Consider the following 20953-nt stretch of genomic DNA (forward strand, 5'->3'; position numbering starts at 1 on the left):
TTTTCCATTTTTCAAAAATATTTTATTTGATATTGATCCAGGTACAAGGAAATAAAAGAACATGGATTTATCTTACAGGACGTGGGAATGAAGCTGTAAAAGTTTATTTTCTTGATCCACTCTCTTCTTGGACATGCAAGTGAATACAGAAGGTGGTTTACAGGAAAAAAAAAAAAAAAGGAGAATGTATCGTACTGTAGAAATGGCATTGGATCAGGGTGTCGACCTCACCCTTAACTGTACAGAAAGACTTCACCCAACACCTTTCTCTTTTTGTCATTTTTAATCCTCTTTTATAGCAAAAAAGGCAACACACAGATAGGCTACAAAGAACCAACAATATTGAGAAAATGAACAAAGGAGAGGGAAAGCACTTTTATCCTTCCAAAAAGATGTTTTCTCTAGTCTCCTGACAAGCAAATTGTGAGCATTTTTACTCCTTGTGTTGAAAGGGTTTTAAGTTTCTTTAGTTTTGACATGAGAAGAGCAGTGCAGTGAACATGCAAGACGAAGAGTGACGACTACTGACCCGGCACTTCCCCATGCTGTGAGCACAGTGTGCCTTTCATCTCATTATGGCCTCGCTGCTCGGCTCTGACACCAAACTTTACAAGGAACAAAAAAAAAAACACATTTTATATCTCACAAATCTTTATGCATATTTCACAATATACTTTTATTATCATTTTAATAAATACAAAACGACACTGTGATTTAAAAGAAAACAATGAGTATTAAAGAGACACTAAAACGCATTAGACAATCTTAATTTGGTATGTTCTTTTACTGACATCTTAAGGTGGATGAACCAGCACATTATACTCAAAAGTCCACAGCAGAAAAGAAAAGAGGGGACGACAGAATCAGACATGAGAGGGATAAACTGTCAATGAAAATGGAATGGCATAATCAAGTGGAGATGCGTATGGATATATACACATATATACACATACATAAATACCACCAGAATGTAAAATAACCTGAGATACTCTTTGCACCTCATTTCCAGAACACTGGCCACTGGGTGGATGGTAAAAAAACCAAAATGACATGGCATGACGACAACAGTACAACAGCATCTGATGGCCTTTAGTTTCCCACCCCCCCTTTATCAACATTAGCAGTACAAAAAAAGACAAAACAAACAGTCATTAAACCACAAAAATCCTGAACATTAATATTGAAAACGTCATTGTTTTAAGCAGCGTTTTGGAGTCCATAAAAGGCATACAAAGAAACAAGCTTCTCATTAAAAAAAGGACAACCAAAAAAAAAAAAAGTCGTTTAAAAAGACAACAATTGATAATCAGAGGCTGACAAGTCGAAAGCGGCAAATGATAAGTGTGTGTGTTTTGTGGCAGTCGGGCAGACAGAAAGCGTTCTGCTCCACACTCGGGTTGCACACATGGAGGCAGTGAGACCTACCAGTTAATATACAAGGCCTTTCTCCATTTTCACTCCACTCAAAGCTACGATGTAAAACATACGCACTCATTTTTATTCCTTAACATCACTGACACAAGACTGTGCTGATCTTAGCATACTGGAGGCCAACCGCCGCTTCTGTAGATTTCATTAATGAACAGCACCCAGCTGAACCCAGCAGGTTGGTGTGTTGTTTTCCTGGATCATACTGTACCCAGTGACAACATCACAAACACCAAAGAGTAAGTGCTGTAAAAATCAAACAATTAAAAAAATAGTAGGAACCAAAAGACAATAAAATGAAACAAAAACAAAACATAAAAGATGTAAACAATTGCTGTTGTTCCACTCATGATTTAGGAGTAACATTACCACTAATAACAATAAATGCTCCTTTGTTTGTGTTTCCTACCTATTAAGGCCATAGAAGAATCACAAATCTGCCTTTGTAAGTGCTCTGACCGGACTGCAGCATGCGGATAGATTTCAGCGACTCCTCCCTTTTAACTGTTTTATTCTAAGTGTGCTGTTTTACTGAATTATTTAGGTAGTAAAACCTAATAAAAATGAAAAAAAAAAACAGAATTTGAAATGCTCGGAAACCCTTGTACTAGAATGGAGCCAATGCTTGGAGTTGCCCCCAAACATTGAAAACTAGATATTTCTATTATTTTAGGGGTTAAATAACCAACTAGAGCAATACAGTATCTTTTCTGTACTGCTTTTGGCCTCGTATCTGTCCTTCAGACCCTCAGGAACCTTGTGTGTCTGCCACCCAATTTGTTTCAACTGTGGAAATGGGCGCCTTATTTGTTGCTGTCTGTGAGCAAAGCATTACTCTTTAATATCTCTCTGTACATTAGCATATATTTTTCTTCTCTCTACTTTACAGTACAGAAACTCCTCTTCACATATTCTTCCGGTTCTTCATGTCAGCAGGAGCTATGTTTTTTTGTGCTTATCACCAAAAATTGCAGTGCAAAAACAATAATTAATAATAATAATAATAATGATAATAATTAATGGTAGCTATCAACAAACAATGGATTATAAAACAATTATTTTATGGCACAACAGCCACTCATTTCACATATAATACAAATAACCAGATAAAACCCAACTGTTCCTGTATATGGAAATAAAAAGCTCAAACAGAATCAGGCTTGCATAGCAATGCAACAACAAGTTAAAGAATATATTTACAGGAAACAAAAATCCCCTTTTCCTCAAGGGGAGTTACCAGAAAATTTGTTCTCTTATAGATGTTTTGATTTTTTTCTTTTTTAACTTGCCTTTTTCTAACAAAAAGAAAAATTACAGTAAGGTAGGAGGTGGAAAATATTTTCTTGAGGACAAAAAACATAGTGAGATGTACAGTATGTCTGTGTCTATACATCGCATTTACAGTTCTGTGACACTGTTTTTCTCCGTAGTTCTCATTGCTGCACTGCTTCCCTCGGAGAACACACAGGTAAGGACAAAGTTCACTACCCCGGCAAAGAGGGTGTCACTCTTCCAAAGAGAGAACAGGTTCTCTCCAGTTTAAACTGCAGGCAGATCACTCTGTGAGAAGTAAGGAGAATAAAAGAAAACATTAGGATTGGAAAAAAAAGAGAAAAAAATTTGTTAACTTTAAGTAAAGAACCTAATAAACATGTTGGGAGGCATTTTTGCCAGGAATTCAAAGGAAACAGCTGGACTGACTCTTTCCCAAGTTAAAACAATAACTGCCAGTACAATAAAATCACACAAACACTGACAAGCTGTGCTTTTGCAGAAAATATATGCTGAAACAGCCAGACACACTTAACACAGGAAGTGTGCACAAGTACTGGCAGGGTGGATAAACTGTTGTTTGGCAAGATGCAGTTATAGTAATTTTATGGTAAGCATTGCTGCACTACAAAACTTGCCCTTTTTACTGCAGTATATGTGCCGTGCCATATACCATAAAACGCTGCTGTCAAATATCAAAGTACTAAATTACTCACATAACTCTCCTGAGTACTGTCCTTGTCCGTTGGTCCCCAGAAATTCAGCATGCTCTGTGGCGGTCCACTGCTGTGGTTGTCGTGGACCCTCAGTCTTGCGTGGCCCTGTTGAGCCCTTGGAGGAGCCTGTGCCAGAACTGTGGCCACCAGGGGAGGGGAACGATGGTTTACTGTACGGCAGACAGCCCTCTTCTAAAAGCACACACATAGGAACCAAGAGGCATACTTTAAGTTTGAACTTTTATTATTGTAGTGTTACACATCTTGCATCTGATGCATGGAGACAAAGAGCACTTTGCAACCACCACCCCACACTCTTGACATCTGCAGAGTGGCCGTGCCAACGAGCAATGCCAGGGCGTGCCATGGAGAGGACTCTCAGCTTCGCACATGGCCTTGCGGCCACCACCCTTACGATGAGGGTAAATACAATAACAGGGGGACTACTGGCTGCTGTGGCACCCCCTGCTGCAGGGCAACATAACATTGACCCTCAGTAGTCTCCATCATTGCGTGAAATCTCATCAAACTGCTCCCCACTGCTCTGCTAATGACTGTAATATAGCCTTCCCTGACCTCACTGGAGTCTACTGCAAATCAGTCAATGCACTGAAAGATGAGTGAATTCACCTACAGTGTTTTTCGTAAAGATGCTGATTGTGACACCTGTCTTTGTCTCACAGCCTCAGATTAACTGTCTGAGAAACTCCTGGCACAAAGAGTCCAAGGAGCGCAGCATGGAGAGCTCTAACGGTCACAAACAAACAGGCGTGCGCACACATAAGATTAATGAACACACACACAGATGGAGTGTAGAGAGCTGCTGTTTGTGTGAGAAAAGAAAGCTGAAGCGATTAGAGTGCATTTCAGTTGCTGGGGCCTCCTGCCTTACTTGGAGTGGAGCAGGCTGGTACTGGCAACAGTTACAGGGGCATTACGGTGGCTGAGGGAGGGCTGAGGGGGGCATTCTGGAAACCAGAGCAAGTGGCAGACAGTCCAATCTGTTCATGGGAGCCCAGTCTCAAAGCAGCATGACTAACTTCAACACAATCACTTAGAGAAAAATCCCCTACCGCAAAGGCACAGCAGCAGCTAAACTCCTGTGTTATTGTTGTTTTCTGGCCATAATGAAAGGAATTATCTTTGTATTAAAACAAATAGTTCAGTCAATAACAAGAAATGTTCCACTTCCCTTTAGACTTCAGTTGCTTTGAAAGGAATGTTCTTTTTCCTTGCTAATGAATGGTTTTATGTGAGTATAATTATTTTATAGATTTTGTTTTAGGTTGCAAAGTGCATTTTTTAACAAATAAAAAGGATAAATTGTTTATGTGAACAAAACGTAATGTGCTTTCCTGAACAGCAGCAGCAAGACTCTGATCTGCACTCAGTCACAAACATTTCCAATTGGTTATTACATTAATTCATGAAAAAGACTTTAAGTCCAAACAACCACATGGAAAGCCTCACCTGACTTTCAGCCTAACTCTTAAAAAAGCAATTGTTGTAACCTCTTAGCGCACACATTGTTGCATACTATGCTTTAAAGTTAAATTTTATCTCCGAGTTAGCCTCAATGCATTAATGCCTGTTCCCCTTTCATGGCTAAATATTTTCATCTGTACCTGTTTTGTGGCCCCTGCGGCCATCATCAGCTCGGTCTGCAGAGCCCAGCCTGTCTTGAACCTGGCGATGATGTTCCAAAGAAGTGCGTGTCTGTCTGTCAATAGAGCTCTTCACGTCTTCTGGCCCACACAGGGGTCCTGACATAGGTGGGCGCTCTAGGGAAGAAGCCTTCCTATCTGTTGGGGGCGCCATGCTGTTTATACTGCGGGCCCCCTGGACACGGCCCTGCCCCTGACAGGGAGGAGGCTCAGGTGGAGGAGGTAGGTCTGTGCCAAGAGAAAACCACATTAAATCAACTGAATAGATGAGTTATGTATATATATACATTATATATTACCATAACCCCTTTACAAATATGTCTGTAAAATTTTTATTTCAACTTTTCAAAAGGTGTTTTCGGTTGCTTCCTCCCTCACCGTCTGCACCAGCATCTCTCCGGTGGGGTGTTGTGCCCTGACTTCGGGGTTTGCGAGTTGGCCTAGTGGCCCTCTGATGGCCCAAGCTGTGTGTGCCGACTGTGCTGCCATCTGTTGAAAATGGACTGCTGGGCCGAGGCCTATGGGACAAGCCTTTACCTGCAGGAGGGATAAAGGATCACGGGCCAGATGGTTAGTAAAGATATTATGGAGCCAACAGTGAAGTCAAAACAGTCATCAGGAAAAGGAAAATTTATCAGTCAAGATCCAGCAAGCCTAATAGGGGAAAAAAGGTAAATGTTTTCATTAGAAGGGAGAGCATTTGATTGAAGTCTTTAAAAGATTGTAAGCATAGCATATCACCCAGATATTACACAATGCACCAAAGAAAGCAGAGGCAGATCAGAGCTAAGTCACATTTAAGGATCAGGAGGAGATACCCGCAATGTAGCCATATAGAGCAGGTACCATGCACAACCTGGGCACAGCATCCAAAAGCAGCAGAAAGGGAAATAACAAGGCAGCATTATGGGAAAAACATCAGCCAATGGATGACAGGAGGAACAATTAGAACAAAGAAGAAAAAAAATAATTTGTCAGTGGCAGACGGTCCAGCCCAGCAGTGGACATCTGGTCCCACACACCAACCTCTCTTGCTGAGGCTAGTGCCCTCAACGCGATAGCCTGCCTTGTCTGCAGCAGCCACCAGGGCCTGGGCAAAACTGCAGTGGGTAAAAATCGAGCCATCAGATGAACTGCCCAGACTGGACCTATGGCTGGAGAAATTACGGTCATCTTCTGAGGCCGAGCCCCACCCATTCACCATGGACCCTGTAGAACACCATAGGTTTCAGCATAGATGTTTGTGTGTGTTTTTGTGAGTATGTGTGGAAATGGATAGTTATTTATCTGAAACACTCACGCTGAAATCCCAAGCTCATACAGATTCAACAGCTATAGCCTCTATGGATATATGAGCTCACATTCTGAACATCTGTGCTTTGATTAGACATTTAGATGAATAAACTTATTGAGTGGTCTTAAAAAAAAGAAGCAATATGAATATTGTACACTTAAATGAATTAAATTTGCTGTGGGGCATTTCTGTTCTTGCAGGTGAGCACTTTGTATAGTCATTCTGTTCTGGCATGCCCTCTTTCATCTATTATAAACACACACATTGCATACACACACACACAAAAGTGCACATTTACACACACCAGAATATACACAGTGGAACAGCAGGACTGTCATCAACTTATTTTGCTCGTCTTTTGATAAAGAACAATGAGCGCACCTGTGCAGCGGAGTTAGCTACACGACTGCCTCAGGTGACATCTCACAAAACATTGTATTGAATCAAACACCTGGAGGTATGCACACAGATTTTTTTTAGTCCCGTTTAAAAATGCACAACCATCACTGTCTAAAAAATGTGCAGTAGTTTTAAGAAAACTACAGGTTTTAACTTCTATGTGCACAGCACTTTAATGATTTAAAATTCTATGAGCATTAATCAATATACTACTCAATAAGCTACAACAACACAAGTGAGTATTTTACAGGATCAAAGGGGCACAAATAAATAAAATGTGTATATATTGTCAGGCTTTTGGCTTATATGCTACTATATTTCTTTATGCCTTAATTTTTCTTCCTTCGCATAAAAAGCTAGGCCAGCACTTTAAATATAAAAGCATCACTCTGCCAATAAAAATATGCCATTTTGGCAAGCAAAAACATAGAGAACAGTCGGCTAATGTGACAGCTTTCAGTGGGACTGGTTTGGCAGTCTTTGCTAAAGTGGCATAAACCCAAGCACTCAGCTCACACACACTATCTTTCCCTCACACAGAGCGATGTGATTGGACAAACTGGTGTAACAGAGAAGTGGGGAGATGTGAGGGTAAAGGTTGTTTAGAGAACGGTGGGGACAAAAGTTAGCAGCAGGATTCATTAAAAGGTCAGGATAATGCAAAGGGTAGCAGATTCTTGGCCAGGACTGCTGCATATTGCAGGCTTTGATTCAAATGAACACAACTAACACATGAGTGTGCTCTCTCAGATGGCACTTCCCTTTGCAACACAATAGATCACATTAACAATTGGACATAAAACTTGTTAATATCACTGTGGTTTATTTAACCAGACACACTGGGAAATCCCCTTAAAAGGCTTCTCCAACTTCCCCATCTGTGAGTCTCTTTGTCTGTAACCAGATTTCTCAAAGAGACTGTAACTTAGTCACTGGTTGTGACTTTATGGAATTGCACTTTCAACAGAAGAGATTGCAACATCTTTTCACTCCTATTGCAGGGAAATTCTCTCAGATTAATGGAAACTTCTATAAAATATAGGCTTGCATAAGGTAGAGTACCCCCTTACACATCCCATTTTTACAGAGCAAACTGAAATCGAAGGCAACTAGTTTGAGCCCTCCATCTTTCCTGGCCATTTTCTTTGAAATTCTTTTCTAAGAGTTTTTCACTAAGAAAGAAAGACAGCAATTCCACTGGGTCCAATCCTCCCACAAAGAATAGAACAGATAATGAAGTATAGGCAGTGCCAGCCAAAGCACTGAAGCTTCCAAGTCCTTTCGGCTCAGCGAAGGAACACTGCCTCAGCAAATCACATCACAGAATGACTTTTCAGTTGCTCTAACTGCCACTTTCTACTGCAGAACCTCTGGAGCACTTCTATTCTGAGAAACAGCAATCCAATCAAACTGTGATCATTCTAACATAATTTGATAAAAAATTCAATCAGTTTTCTTTTTGCCCTAGAAATATAACTTTTTTTGGCTCCAGACCAAGGTTTGCTCTACATATCTGCCATTTTATCACATCTTGAACAAGAGCAATGGGCCAAACTGTGTTCTCCAAAAAAAAAAAGAAATGCTGGCCGACACCCTCCATGTTCCATGCACTGATAGAGCAAGACCAGTAAATGCTAGGCAGTTGGAGGGCAGTAAAACCCAGGCTGCCTCCCTCCTGCCACTAAAACTGATTTACACTGACGGGAACCCTAATCTGCATGTCGTTAAGTAGGAAAATCATTCCCCCTGATGAGCAGGCGTCTCTACCTGCCACCAGGAGATCTGACCCCACACCTCGCAAACCTAGCAAGACTTTATGGGTGAGTAATCGCCCAGAACAGCCAAGCTTTCAAGTCATTGTACGCATAACAGCTTCACTGCCACCACATCTTAGCTGTGCATGACCTATATAGAGCCAAGTAATACCTACGTGTTCACCTCAACGCTGTAGCTCATGCAAGCAATCGCTCTGCAATACCACCACAACAGGAGGAGTTACATTTATCAGCTAAAAATAAGTTGCCTTAACTCAGAGCATAGAATAACGCATTGGAAAACCTGTGCAGACAGTCCGCTGGTGAAAAATGGCCCCTGAGGAGAGTGCAGGGTTTTCTTCTTTTTTTTTCTGGAACATCACTGAAAAGTTAGATTTACTGGCCTTTGGTGTAACATTATGACAACAGACCTATTTCCATATTATTAAAACAATGACAAATCCATCAAGCGACGCTTGACAGCAATCTCACTTCTACCCCTCCCCTGTTTGTGTAGCCTTAAAACGGTGGCTACAATAAATCTCAGCAGCTTCTCCCCTTTTCCCTCTCTTCCTCCTGCTCACCCCGGAGCTGGGGCCGTGTCTGTGTTGTCAAACGATGGGGTGAGAGGCAGACTTGGAGAGAGATAAAAAGAAATAGTGCTGTCTTCAGAGTAATACAGTGGAGGAGAGATGCAGCAGATTAGGGCCCCGTTGCCGCTTTATATTCCTCTAAATACATCAGCAGCAGCATGTGTCAGTGCTACCAAAACCACTGTTCCATCATCCCCTGGAAAACCACTCTTTAATGTTTCTACTGACAGGATAGGCCAATATACAGCACTGTTTGTCTTCTTATTTTTGAGCTTTCTCTCTCAGATAGCCCAGCTCCTTCGATTTTTTGCTCTCTTCCTTATTCTGACCACCCATAAATGTCTCAATAGAGCCTTTATTTTTCAGTGTTTACACACATAACCTGAGGGATACACAGTATCACAGGTGAACACTAAACTAGAATTTTCTACCAAACCTATTCCCCATATGTCACTTTTATCATAAAAGTCCATTTTTGCACTTTTACCCCTTTACATTGCAGATGGATAGTCAGGCCTGGTCAGTATGAGAGCAGCAATCCAGAACCCAGCTCTTCCACTGCAATGTCATGCCCTTCATATGTCCCCCTAACAGACGGCTGTAAAAGTTTTCAGTGAGTTGTAAAAATGGAAATGGTGCCTCTAGTCTGGAATGGAATATGCCGCACGTGAAATTTATTTCAAATCTCCTCGGGAAGATATGGTTGGCTCTGGCTCCGGAGCTGTGTGCAAGTTAAATCACAGTCACTCTCCCCTACCCTCTCCCTCCTCTTAATTTCCCTCTCACTATCCTGTTTAAAATTCATGGACTTTCTTATCTGTTTTTTTTTTGAAAATGATAATTGTAATTCCCCAGAGCCTGCCAAAGGTGCTTAAAAAACTTGATTGAGGGCCAAAAATTAACACACCAAAGTCATGAAGAACGTGTTATGAACAACAATCCATTTGCCGTTAAACAAGATGTAACAACAATGGGAGTTGAATACATTTTACCTGCTTATGGACATTTGAATAAAAATAAACAAATCCCATTTACTTATACATTAAAATAAATTATACTGCAGTTAACAACATTAGGTTAAAGCCCCGCCGGCTTCAGATACAAATCCAACAGCCTTACCTGTTAAAGAGCTGTCCAGGTTGTCCATGCTAGACCCTGGTGTGTGCTCAATTCCGCGGGGATGCCTGGCTCCATAGCCTTCATCCTCCTCCTCATCTTCCTCCTCCTCCTCCTCATCATCAGGCAGGTCAGTCTCCAGGTCGGAAACCATTGTGCTCGACACGTAGCCCACTGGAGGAGCTGGAGCCTGGGGAGGAAGAGAGCCTCCCTGCATGTGCCTGGTAAAAATAAATAAATAAATAAATACTCCATATAATCTGAGATTGGGGAACGTGGAGCGTTGATGACTATCGAATGTATAACATGTGGTTGCATGTGGAAATGTAGAGCTAATTACAGAGACCTGTATTATGTGGGCCGCTGAATAAATATGGACAATTTCACTAATTCCACAGTGCAGCTTGTATGCTAACACAATGACCTACTAATTGCTGCTGTGCATGGTATAAAGGGATGCTCTCCAGGCCTGTCGACACATGGCTGTCACCTCAGTGGCAGCCTGCTCTGCTGACAGTCACGTTTGTTAGAGGAGTGCAAAGTCTTTGACGCGGTTTGCAGTGGGAATTGGTTGTAATTACTGGCCCTCTGGTGTTGTCAGAGATGCTCTCTAACCAACAGAGTCATTACCGGGTAACATGACATCTCCTTCCTGACAAGGCTTCCCAGCTCCCCCACTACCACCCACTTCACTATTATGAATGAATGCCAGTCTCTCATTCTCTTTGCGTTGCTGACAGAATGAAGCATGGTCTTCATCTGACTTGCATGAGCACAACAATGGAATGCACCGTACGAGTGTAGGGGGAGTAAACAACCATGGGTAAGAAATTGTGTCTCTTAGAGTGAGCAAAATACAGTAGTTGCCTAAGTGGTAGCATGGGCCCATTAAAATGGAATGATTAATGGGTTTATCTCTGCTGCACACACACAGTTGACATGAGGAATACTGCAGGAACAGAATAAATCCTGGAAGCAATAAACAGGAACACAATGTACAGTAAGCACTGTAAAATAAAAACAATGCATGTACGACTACAATAGTATATCTGTCTAGATAAATAGATTGATAGGACTGCAGTATCTAATTTAAATATTTACAATGCTTTTTAATGCTGCTGTGTTTACCATGTTTGTTTTGCCATGTCCAGTTGGTACGCTCTGGTCAGCTCGTCCAAATGGGCCTGGAGCATGGGCTGCATCTCATCTCGGGGAGAGGGGGTCAGGGTGGCTGTGGACTGCTGTCCAAAGGACACAGCAGCAGGGGATGAGGCGACCCCCCGGATAGGCGGGGTGGGAACCCTTTCTTCCTCTTCCTCCAGCTCATCCTCCATGCCCTGGTGGAGATATGTCTGCACAGGCATGGGCGGTCCCCAACCATCGCTCTCATACCTGAGGGAAAATGCATGTTTACCACACAAATGTAGTTAAGGTTACATGTAGCCTGAGCAAGAGCTATAAGCAATTATTTTTTGTTACTGATTAATATCGACTTATTTCTACTATTTAGTATTTTCCCAATTATCAATCAATGAGTTTATCTGAAAATGCCAGAAGCATTTGATAGACTTAAAAAATAAGGAGCTTGGGGGTTCAATCACCACAACCAAAAATGATAATCTACTAATTTAATTTAGCACAGCTCGCTGATTTTAAAGCTATGCATATTTTATAGAAATCAAACTGGAAAGTATGGACAGACATAGTAATGGCATTACTGTAGAAGTGTGATATTGTCAGTGTCTACAAGTAAAAGACGGTTGAGAAAAGTAGATAGCATAAAAAAATAAATATGTCAAAAGAAACTCATATGTGCTAACACAGTTTTGTGACCTTGTCCAACTTTCATTGGACAGCAATTTGTTATACAACAGACCTGATTAGAATTACAGTTGGTGTCAAGCTTCACTTCCTCATAGCTGTGCTTATACATGCTGAAATAATACTAGCCATAAAGAAGGTGTTCATTAAAGAAATTTGTCAGTGCACACTCCATAGGACATAACTGTTTTAATCTGCTGCCATTAAGAGCGGCCTCAGATTTACAGTGCATGAGACTCTTCATTTGCCAGATAGCCTATTAAAGCAGATGACTCTCCCAGATTGGAAATGGGAGTAAGAGGACATAGTGCCAACTGGACCAAAGAGAGACACTCTCACAATCACTTACACAAGTTACTGTTAGTTCGCACTTAAAGTACAGCGTTGATTTACTGCATTTACTACACAAAATCCATTTCCATCCATGTTTACCAGGTAAACTATCATATTCACCCCGACAGCTAATGTAGAATCCCCAATTAACCTAACAACTATCTCTTTGGACTGTGGCTGGAAGCTTGATTCAAGAGGAAACTAACGCAAACACAAGGCAACAGGCAAACTCTACAAAGAAAGGCTGTGAGGCAACAGTGCCAACCACTGCACCATTACATTAAATGAAAATTAAACAAAAAATATCAGATGTCTGGTACGACATTAATAATTTATAACAATCCAGCTTTTTATATCAACTTCAGCCTCAGTGTGTGTGGATAACATAAATCTATCTTTACAAAACAGTACTATTAGGAGGGTTTTTTTCCCACTATGGACATCAGCTGGATTAAGCCAAAACTACCCGTATGTCTACAAACTCACGAAGACAGACATGTTTTATTTTCATTTATTTTATAGATTGAAGAATGGGTCAGCAGATAGTTTGATTGGCACCCATCTGTATGTGGGTTTTTGTGTAAGAGCCCTGTGCAAAAGAGCACGTGTGCTGCCTGTAGAGACTATACGCACATCGATCCGTTGCTTCTCATCAGATTTACAGTACTACTTGCAGAAAAATCAAAGCTGTTCACATCAGCAAGCGCTGTGTTGTTAATCCTGATAAAAACAGACGTGATCTTCTATTCTTTAGGTATTAAGAGGAGAAAACATACAGTAACTGAATCTTAAGTCAATAAACTCAGTGAGGTATTGTCAGATGACATTAATGCACAATGCAACCAGATTGTTGCTTATACAAGAACTTGTTGGACATCATCTATATCGCTTTGCTTTCTGTGATCATTTGTTTTGCACTGCCATTTTTATTTTGTGTGTAGCTAGCTGCCCACAAAACACACAAAATATTACTTGGAACAGGTTTATTTTTCTCCCTCTTGCGCTTCCACATGAGCTCATGCTTCTTCCCTTCAATATCAGAATTGCCAGTTACAAAGCTTCTGCGTATGGCTTCTTAGCCTCCTAAATCTTTCCTAAAAGCCTTAACTTGGCTACAACAGATTTTCAATAACAGTGGAAACAATATTTTAAACAAATTTTTGACAGCATGACTTGTAATTGAGCTGACTTTCAAAAAATAATTTAAAAGTTGTAAAACTCTTATCTGGGTATAGGCAGGATTAGTAGACTAAAATAGACCGACGTATTACATTTGGTTGCTCCAAAAAAACAGGAGGCCCAGTGTGAAATGGGAGGTGATCCAGAAAACAACATAATTGAGTCAAATGGGCTGTAAAAGTTAATGAGAAATAATGACAAATACAAAAAAGGAGAGCAGTTTGAGACAACTTCCAAGATTTGGTATCTGATCGCTTGGCTAAAATAAAACTTGCGTAATATCGAGCTTCATTTTCTACTGAAAACTGAGCTGCAAAGTGTGTATGTTGTTTCTATGCATTTAAATGTTTTTTTAAATATCTATTCAAGATGGAATCATTTGTGTGTATTTTTTTATATTAGCAGACATACCCTCCCCCGTCGTGGTGATCATTGGGATAATGGTCCATCTCAGTACCAGGGAGAGGGTGAACAGGAGGAGGGGGCAGGGGAACGTTGGCCCAATTGGACCCATTGGCTTTAGTAGGTTTAGAGCCAGCCTTTGTTTTCTTCTTCTTTCCTCCTTTTCCACCTAGAAAAGATGAGACTCAGTATGAAACTGTATGAAAACGGCACTGTATACAAAAACCAATTAAAAACTAATAAACAACTGGGAGAGCATTTGCCATCTGACAAATGTCTATTATAAATAAACTCAATTTATTCTAAACACACTACTTGGTTTACAAATCCATTTGGACTGTTTCAACACAGCCTTGGAAAGTCGTACACATTTTCAAACACAAGATTTCAATGCGCTCCTGCCTATCAGTGCTTCCATAGAAAACCTCAAGGTTGCCTGATGAAAAGCATGCTTTCATTGATTGATTGGCTGAAAAGCCTCAAATCTCCATAGAAACAGAAGAGAACTGCAGTAAACGAGGCTGAGGCAGACCTTTGTGCTCCACCCATCCCTCAGCGTCCCCTTTCACACCGGGCATTGGGTTCCACAATGAAATATCTCACTCCACAGCATCATCATAATGAATGGCTTGTGTAGTGTCGATGTGTCCCTAATGGAATTCACTGAGAGTCTATTACTACTTTCATTTCTTTTATTACACCGGAGAGCCGCTAACCCCATCTATTTCCACTCATATCCCTCCAACACCAGATTCTACCTGGTCCCATCCATCTTTATAAATCTGCCAGCCAGTTCAATACCAAGTTTTATATGATTTGGTCACTGTGGAAGAAACCTTTATTTGTTTATTTATTTTTTTCTTTAAAAGATATTTGACTTCAAATCTTGAAAACAAAACCACCAAAAATTTATCCTGGAAAAAGATTTCCTGTTTTTTTATGGCTATTTGAATATTTTTTTTAATCTATTTTTTATAATAATTATTTACTTATATATGTGTAATGTATCTTATATCTACCACTTCATTAGGGGCAATTCAACAGCTTTGCCATGAATCCTACTTTTTCAGGTTTTGCAGACACTTTTTAAGAAACATGATAATTCCACGTGTATGATATTGAGATTATAGCAGATACTAAACTGCATTATACTGTGGGTCTTCTGCACATTTACCCCATCATGCATGTTAAATTTGCTTAATGGCCAAAACATCTTAAGATCCATGAAATGAAATTATGCTTCATGATGTTCTGTACCGTATTTTGACTTGGACACTGTTTTTAAATAAATGAAAATGAAAATATACTTAATAGTCACAGTAAATATGTTTTTCTAACATTATTGGTGGTTAGTATTACTTATTATTCTGAGAAAATAAAATTTTAATGTCTGTTCATCAGAAGGTTCACCGTCCATATGTCCAAGTTTTACAACCCTGTAGCACAACCAATATGTGGGAATTAATATTAGTATTTGAATGTTAGATTGTGCATGGGCAAGGGGACTGGAACCTTCTGTGGATTATGTCAGGCTCTTCCTACAAGTAAACACCTTGCAATCCATAAAATAACCTCAGCCTGACATCACCACCCTCCCAGACTACTGAAAGCTATTTTTGGGAATCTCTGCTAAACGCATTTGTTTTTGTCATCTGTTGGTTAGCCTTTGCTGCCAAAGGCCTGTAATCACTTTTTCCACTGGCCCCAAAAGCTGCCAATATGGCATCTTATGCAATGTAACATCATGCATGCTAATGTAATGTAATGAAGTAACTTGGCTCAGACATGGTAAAAAAAAATATCTTATTGTCATCAAAAGACATTTACAGAAGCAACAGAGTACATCTCGACCATCTCTTTTTATGAAAACCAGACAGCAGGAAAATCAGAAACAGTGGGCAGTTGGTTTTTAATCCAAAAAGTATAGATTTTTCTGCTATTAAGACTTACCTGCAAGAATGACAAAAACACTTTAATGATAGGTGAGCATGGTAAAAAAAAACAAAAAACCCAAAACAAGTAATAATACTGGCACTGGAGAGAAAAATGTAAAAATGAAAATATAGAAGAAGTGTCAGAATAAGATTAATAAAGAATGGAAGTAATAAAAGAAACAACTGTAAGCCCAAGGCAGGTGGCACCACAGTGTAAGTATAGTCTGAAAGTAATTGGGTTTCCTAATCGTACCTCTGGGCGACGCTTGACTTTTACCAATAAATGGTGAGCTGACGTGATTGTTCAGTCATCCTTAGTCCCTCTACACAAGACCAGCCATCAATATTGTAAATGAGCCTCTTCCAGGGAAGGATGGTCTGGCGCTGGAATTGCAACAGCTCAACCCAAATATGAAAAATATAGAGAGAAGCTGTGGCTAGAAGCTATACAAGAATTACACAGCGCACTCATCTCCTCTGACAAAACTGGGCCTCTCTTCAAAGGGGAAGTGATACTAAATATAGATGGAGCTCTGGGTATTTATACCTAGGGTTTGGGCACTCCCATTCTATAACTGTAGGGCTGCATAGCCTTGAGCTTGCTTTGTTTTCATTGGGTGCCTTAGTGCTGAGGGGAAAAGCCACAGAGAGACTCGAGAAAGACTATACAGCCAAATACAACTCATGAGTGGGGAAAATATATAACTGAAAGTCTTGTATCATCATATTTAGTTTAGGTTAAAAAGAAATAAAGGCAACATGTTACATAATGAATGGAGATGCAACAACAGAGAGTTCAGGAGCACAACAGGTAACGCACAACCATGGACTTCACGTAATCACAGACTTTGCAGCTTCACAGGATGGGTGAGAGTGTAGGAAGAGAACAAGGTGTCTTTGGGGTCTCTAACTACTACAGAAAACACCAGTTACCTCCTCTCCCCTACACTAAGAAAGGTTTTAATGAGCAGCTTCATGTCCCAGTGGAGATCCATGCTGTCATGAAAGCTGCTCTATTTCGGTTTCTTTTTATCCCGCTCTCTCCTCCTTCAGACCTGACATTCATTATTCCCTCCATGTCCTTAGAGAGAGAGCAAAGCACAGAAACTCCAGCTGCCCCCCTCCCCTCATATGTTGAGTTTACTTTGGTTGAAGTCTGAATCAAAGCTTAGCATGTGCTGATTCAAAATCCCATCAAGTTTCACCTCACAGAATATCTGTTATTGATTAATTTACTTTTAAAGCATCATTAATATTGGTAAGCATGATTATTTCACTGCACATTATATTGCGTATATACTAGACAATATGAAAAAAGAGACATCTATTTAAAAATAACTGAAAGATTCTTAATGAGGAGAATTCTTAAAACATTTTTGTTTTAAATAATCCACATAAGACACAAAAGACCTCTGCTGTCTTTTAATTTAATTTAAATTTAATTTTTGCCGTCTTATTAATTCTTAATGATTTAATTATTTGTATTTACTTTCAAGCCATCGGATAGAAGTAGAAATGATTTGGATATCTGTCTGGTATTGTCTTCAGACTTAACCTCTGGGGCTCCAATATGCACTTTAAGGACTTCGGGTGTAGCCAGCGGATATCTTAGCCAAGTCTTCCTGTTCAAGCTGCTGGCCATCGTTTACAAATTTAGATACCATTAAAAAGCTGATAAAGAAAAAAAAAAAGGTTTACATAAGAGCTGATGGTTTAAAATTATTTTTTGGTGAATGCACTCTTTTTCTTTTTTGTACTTTCCTTCTCAAATGAGGACATATTGGTCACAGAATACAAACAGACTTCAAGTGGAAACCAGAAAGCTTCTTGCCCCTTGCCCACAGACTCTGCGCATTAATATGCAAATATTTGCTGAGATTAGGTAAACAGATTATCTAAATCTGTCTACCGTAACTGTAAACATATGCCAGGAGACAATAGCTTGCCTAGAGTAAAGAAAGCTCTGAATATATGAGAAAATCTGTCTATTAGCATATGGAAAGTTAATTATTTGACACAATATTTCCCGTTTCTTTAATAGGTAGAAAAACTGAAAAAGAACAACAGTTTGTGGTTTAATGAGTGACTAATTGCTGTGTGGATTTTATTACTTTGCATCAATCTTCTCATCTACGTCTAGATATATTTTCCGAAATTATTGCAAAATGTTGCTTTAGAGCATATTTGCACACTCTGTTTGTTTAGTGTAAGCAGAAATTTATGTGTTTAATTATTTCTTTTCATCTTATGAAATTATACTACTATGTGCCAAGCCCAAACAGGGACATAAGTCACCTGTGGTTCTATAGGAGGAATTTGCCTGTAAGGCATGACCACTTCACATCCTTCTCTTCAACCCACAGTGTGCCTCAGCATTGAATTAGAGACCAGTTAAAGCAGTGGCTTGTAACTAGATAAAAGAGGAGAGTGGAAGGGAGACAGGCAGAGGGATGCCCTGGTGTCCTATAAATGACATTGTAATTCTCTGAACATGGGTTTTAGTGTAGTCGGCCACCATTAGAGGAAGAGGGAAAAAGGGAGGTATTTTTGCCACTTTACCCAGCCAAGCATCTCTAATGGTGTCTGTGTGTGTATATAGTCCACTCTGTCTGGAAGACTCCCTCTGCCCCTACTCCCGTCTGCTCACTCACACAGTGAGAGACAAAGCTTTCCCAAAGACCAGCAGTAATGGCATGAACCCAGCCTTAGCAATTGCAGCCATAATTTGTCAGTTGATTATATTACTGTTCTTTCTTTTGACTAAAGTTTCCTATTTCCTTATGCTTTGAAAGACTTTTCAACTCACATCCATCTTTACATTCAGCAGTAGTTGTGCTCAGAACCCCCATAACAAAAATAACACCATACCATTCATATGTGATCAATTAGAAGCAGGGAGAGCTGTGTGAGCAAAGTGTCACTGGTGATGGTGAGGGAATTGTGTTATTAAAAAATGTTTTTGATATCAAGTTTGTACATGCAAATAACAGATAAATAAAGCAATTAAGACATCAGTCGATCATAAAGTTGGCTGGGGAGCAGCGTGTCCCAGTCTGCTTAATTCTCTGCTGCGTAAACCAACCTGAGAGACTGCCGCTTCGCTCTGAGCTGTTGTGAGAGCTGGTGGTGCTGAAATCTTGTGATTGGTTGTGTGGTATTCTATTAGACAATCCTTCGGCCAATCGGTAGTCAGGAATGAATAGGAGGGCTACAGTGGGGGTTAAAGGGCAAAAATCACAGTGGCATCAGGTGATTGGCAGTTAGCACAAGCACATGCAAACATGCAGTTAGAGCACCAAGCAAGCAGGATAAAATCAGGATTCATATGTTCAAAAAGCTGAATTATTTAACACTATTTGATTCGTATGCAACAGACAAATCTGATTTGTTGTTGATTTGATAAACATGAAGCTAAGCTTTCACAATACTCCTCTCGATTCATAAACGGGGATGAATGACTCAGTGGTAGAGATTTTATTTCACTATTTGTCCTGCTTCAGAGTGGTATAATCACACATAATCATGTTTGATCATACTTCTTGAAATAATTTCAGGGAGAATTACAAAACATTTTGAAAGAGTCACTGCAATGTGTAAAAACTATAATTAATCTATTTTAGACTGTTGGAAAATCACCAGATCATAAATATGTATTAGAATAAAGCCGAAGAACACTCATTACGTGTAAACTATCAAACTCCATTCGGCCTTGAAAAATCCTGCATCAAATCCAAGTAATTAATTTGGATTATTTTCTTAAATATTAGTCAAGCTAAAATGGATTGCCAATTACTTTGAAACTGAAGGAGCTGCGGTACCGTCAAGAAAACTCAGCGGGTAAATAGATGGATCGCTTAAGTGCAGTATTCCTTTGTGAGATGTTTATTCAGCCTTGGAGAAAAACCAAGATGATGTCTGCTGAGGTAGAAACCGCTCTTTTTAAGACAACCTCTTCCACCACAGTGGCGCAACAAAGACCTCCACGACTTTTGAGGGAAAAGTTTCAATACCAACAGGCTGTCTTGTTACAACTGTAAACCTGTGGCTTGTAATCTGGCTTTCAGTTTAATGTCACTGGAACAATAGCTCAGGCTGACATATTATCATACTCTATAAAAAAAAACCCAACACAAGCAAACAAACAAACAAAAAAACCCCTTGGTGAGCCTCCCACATACACACAAATCCCTACAGACTGCATTTACTTTCGCAACTTACTGTTGTTGCAGGAGTTTTTGTCGGGCAGGGAGTAGCCCAGGTTGGCCATCTCCTGCTTGGCCTGCAACGAGGCCTTCCACTGGGCCTCAGGCAGGTCCACAGCCAGCTCATGGATGCTGCTGGAGTGGAGAATCTGAGTGGTGGCATAGGGAGTGGCCTGGGATGTTTGGCCAGGGCTGTTGTAGTTGGTTTTTGTGGTAAAGTCTATACTGCTGTAGATGGCTCCATCCGAGAGCATGGTGCCCGTCTTATCCCCTTGTCCAGTGGGGAGATCTGGGTAAGAGTATAGAGAGATTACATGATAGGCTTCCTTTTAAAAAAGCCCACCTCACCTGTAGCTCTGCATTACTGACAAAAGAAAATGAGAAAAAAGCAAAAATATTGCAATATCTATGGTATATCTTGCCATCAGTTGCACATTTTAACAAATATATTTGTTGAAAATAAATTCTACTGTAGCATTAAGACATTCCTGTTCTCCTTCCACATATCCTCTGGATATCTCACTAGGTTCCCTCTCTGTTCCTACACATTAGGCATAATGTTGCTGCTCTGCATGTGTGTGTACTAACAGAGTCAAAGAGGGAGAGCTAGGAGGAGAGCAGGCAGCTTCTCTCTCCGTAGTGCATGGTTTGCATGCCCAGTGAAGGGGAGATGATGTAAAGCCATGGCGGAAGTGTCCGCATCTGCGCCAGTCAAGCTGTGCCTGTCCTTCACGACTGGCTGCTCAACACCATCCTTTCAAACAGCCATCCACCCCCTGCTCCTCTGCCCGTCTCTCCTCTCTCATTCTCTTGCTCTGAGGTATGGGCTTTGACACCAGGCTGGAC

The 20953-nt window shown here is 40.3% G+C and overlaps 1 protein-coding gene across 10 annotated transcripts in view; it reads right to left on the reverse strand.

Moving 5' to 3' along the window:
- The window catches only part of robo2 (roundabout, axon guidance receptor, homolog 2 (Drosophila)), a 258926-nt gene continuing 237973 nt past the window's right edge, over nucleotides 1-20953 (reverse strand). For 6 of the 10 annotated variants that reach the window (XM_019345215.2, XM_019345214.2, XM_019345217.2 and 3 more), the window contains 10 exons: nucleotides 20124-20396; nucleotides 18988-19113; nucleotides 13981-14140; nucleotides 11365-11628; nucleotides 10240-10457; nucleotides 6107-6289; nucleotides 5459-5617; nucleotides 5042-5308; nucleotides 3417-3608; nucleotides 1-2988 (listed from right to left, as the gene is read on the reverse strand). In XM_019345215.2, coding sequence (XP_019200760.1) covers nucleotides 2987-2988; nucleotides 3417-3608; nucleotides 5042-5308; nucleotides 5459-5617; nucleotides 6107-6289; nucleotides 10240-10457; nucleotides 11365-11628; nucleotides 13981-14140; nucleotides 18988-19113; nucleotides 20124-20396 — 1844 coding nt within the window. In that variant the 3' untranslated portion in view covers nucleotides 1-2986. The remainder of the gene's footprint in view (nucleotides 2989-3416; nucleotides 3609-5041; nucleotides 5309-5458; nucleotides 5618-6106; nucleotides 6290-10239; nucleotides 10458-11364; nucleotides 11629-13980; nucleotides 14141-18987; nucleotides 19114-20123; nucleotides 20397-20953) is intronic. The other 4 variants (XM_019345219.2, XM_019345221.2, XM_019345220.2 and 1 more) reach the window with 2 other exon arrangements.

This window comes from Oreochromis niloticus, linkage group LG14 (assembly GCF_001858045.2).
Source record: "Oreochromis niloticus isolate F11D_XX linkage group LG14, O_niloticus_UMD_NMBU, whole genome shotgun sequence".
Classification (NCBI taxonomy): domain Eukaryota; kingdom Metazoa; phylum Chordata; class Actinopteri; order Cichliformes; family Cichlidae; genus Oreochromis; species Oreochromis niloticus.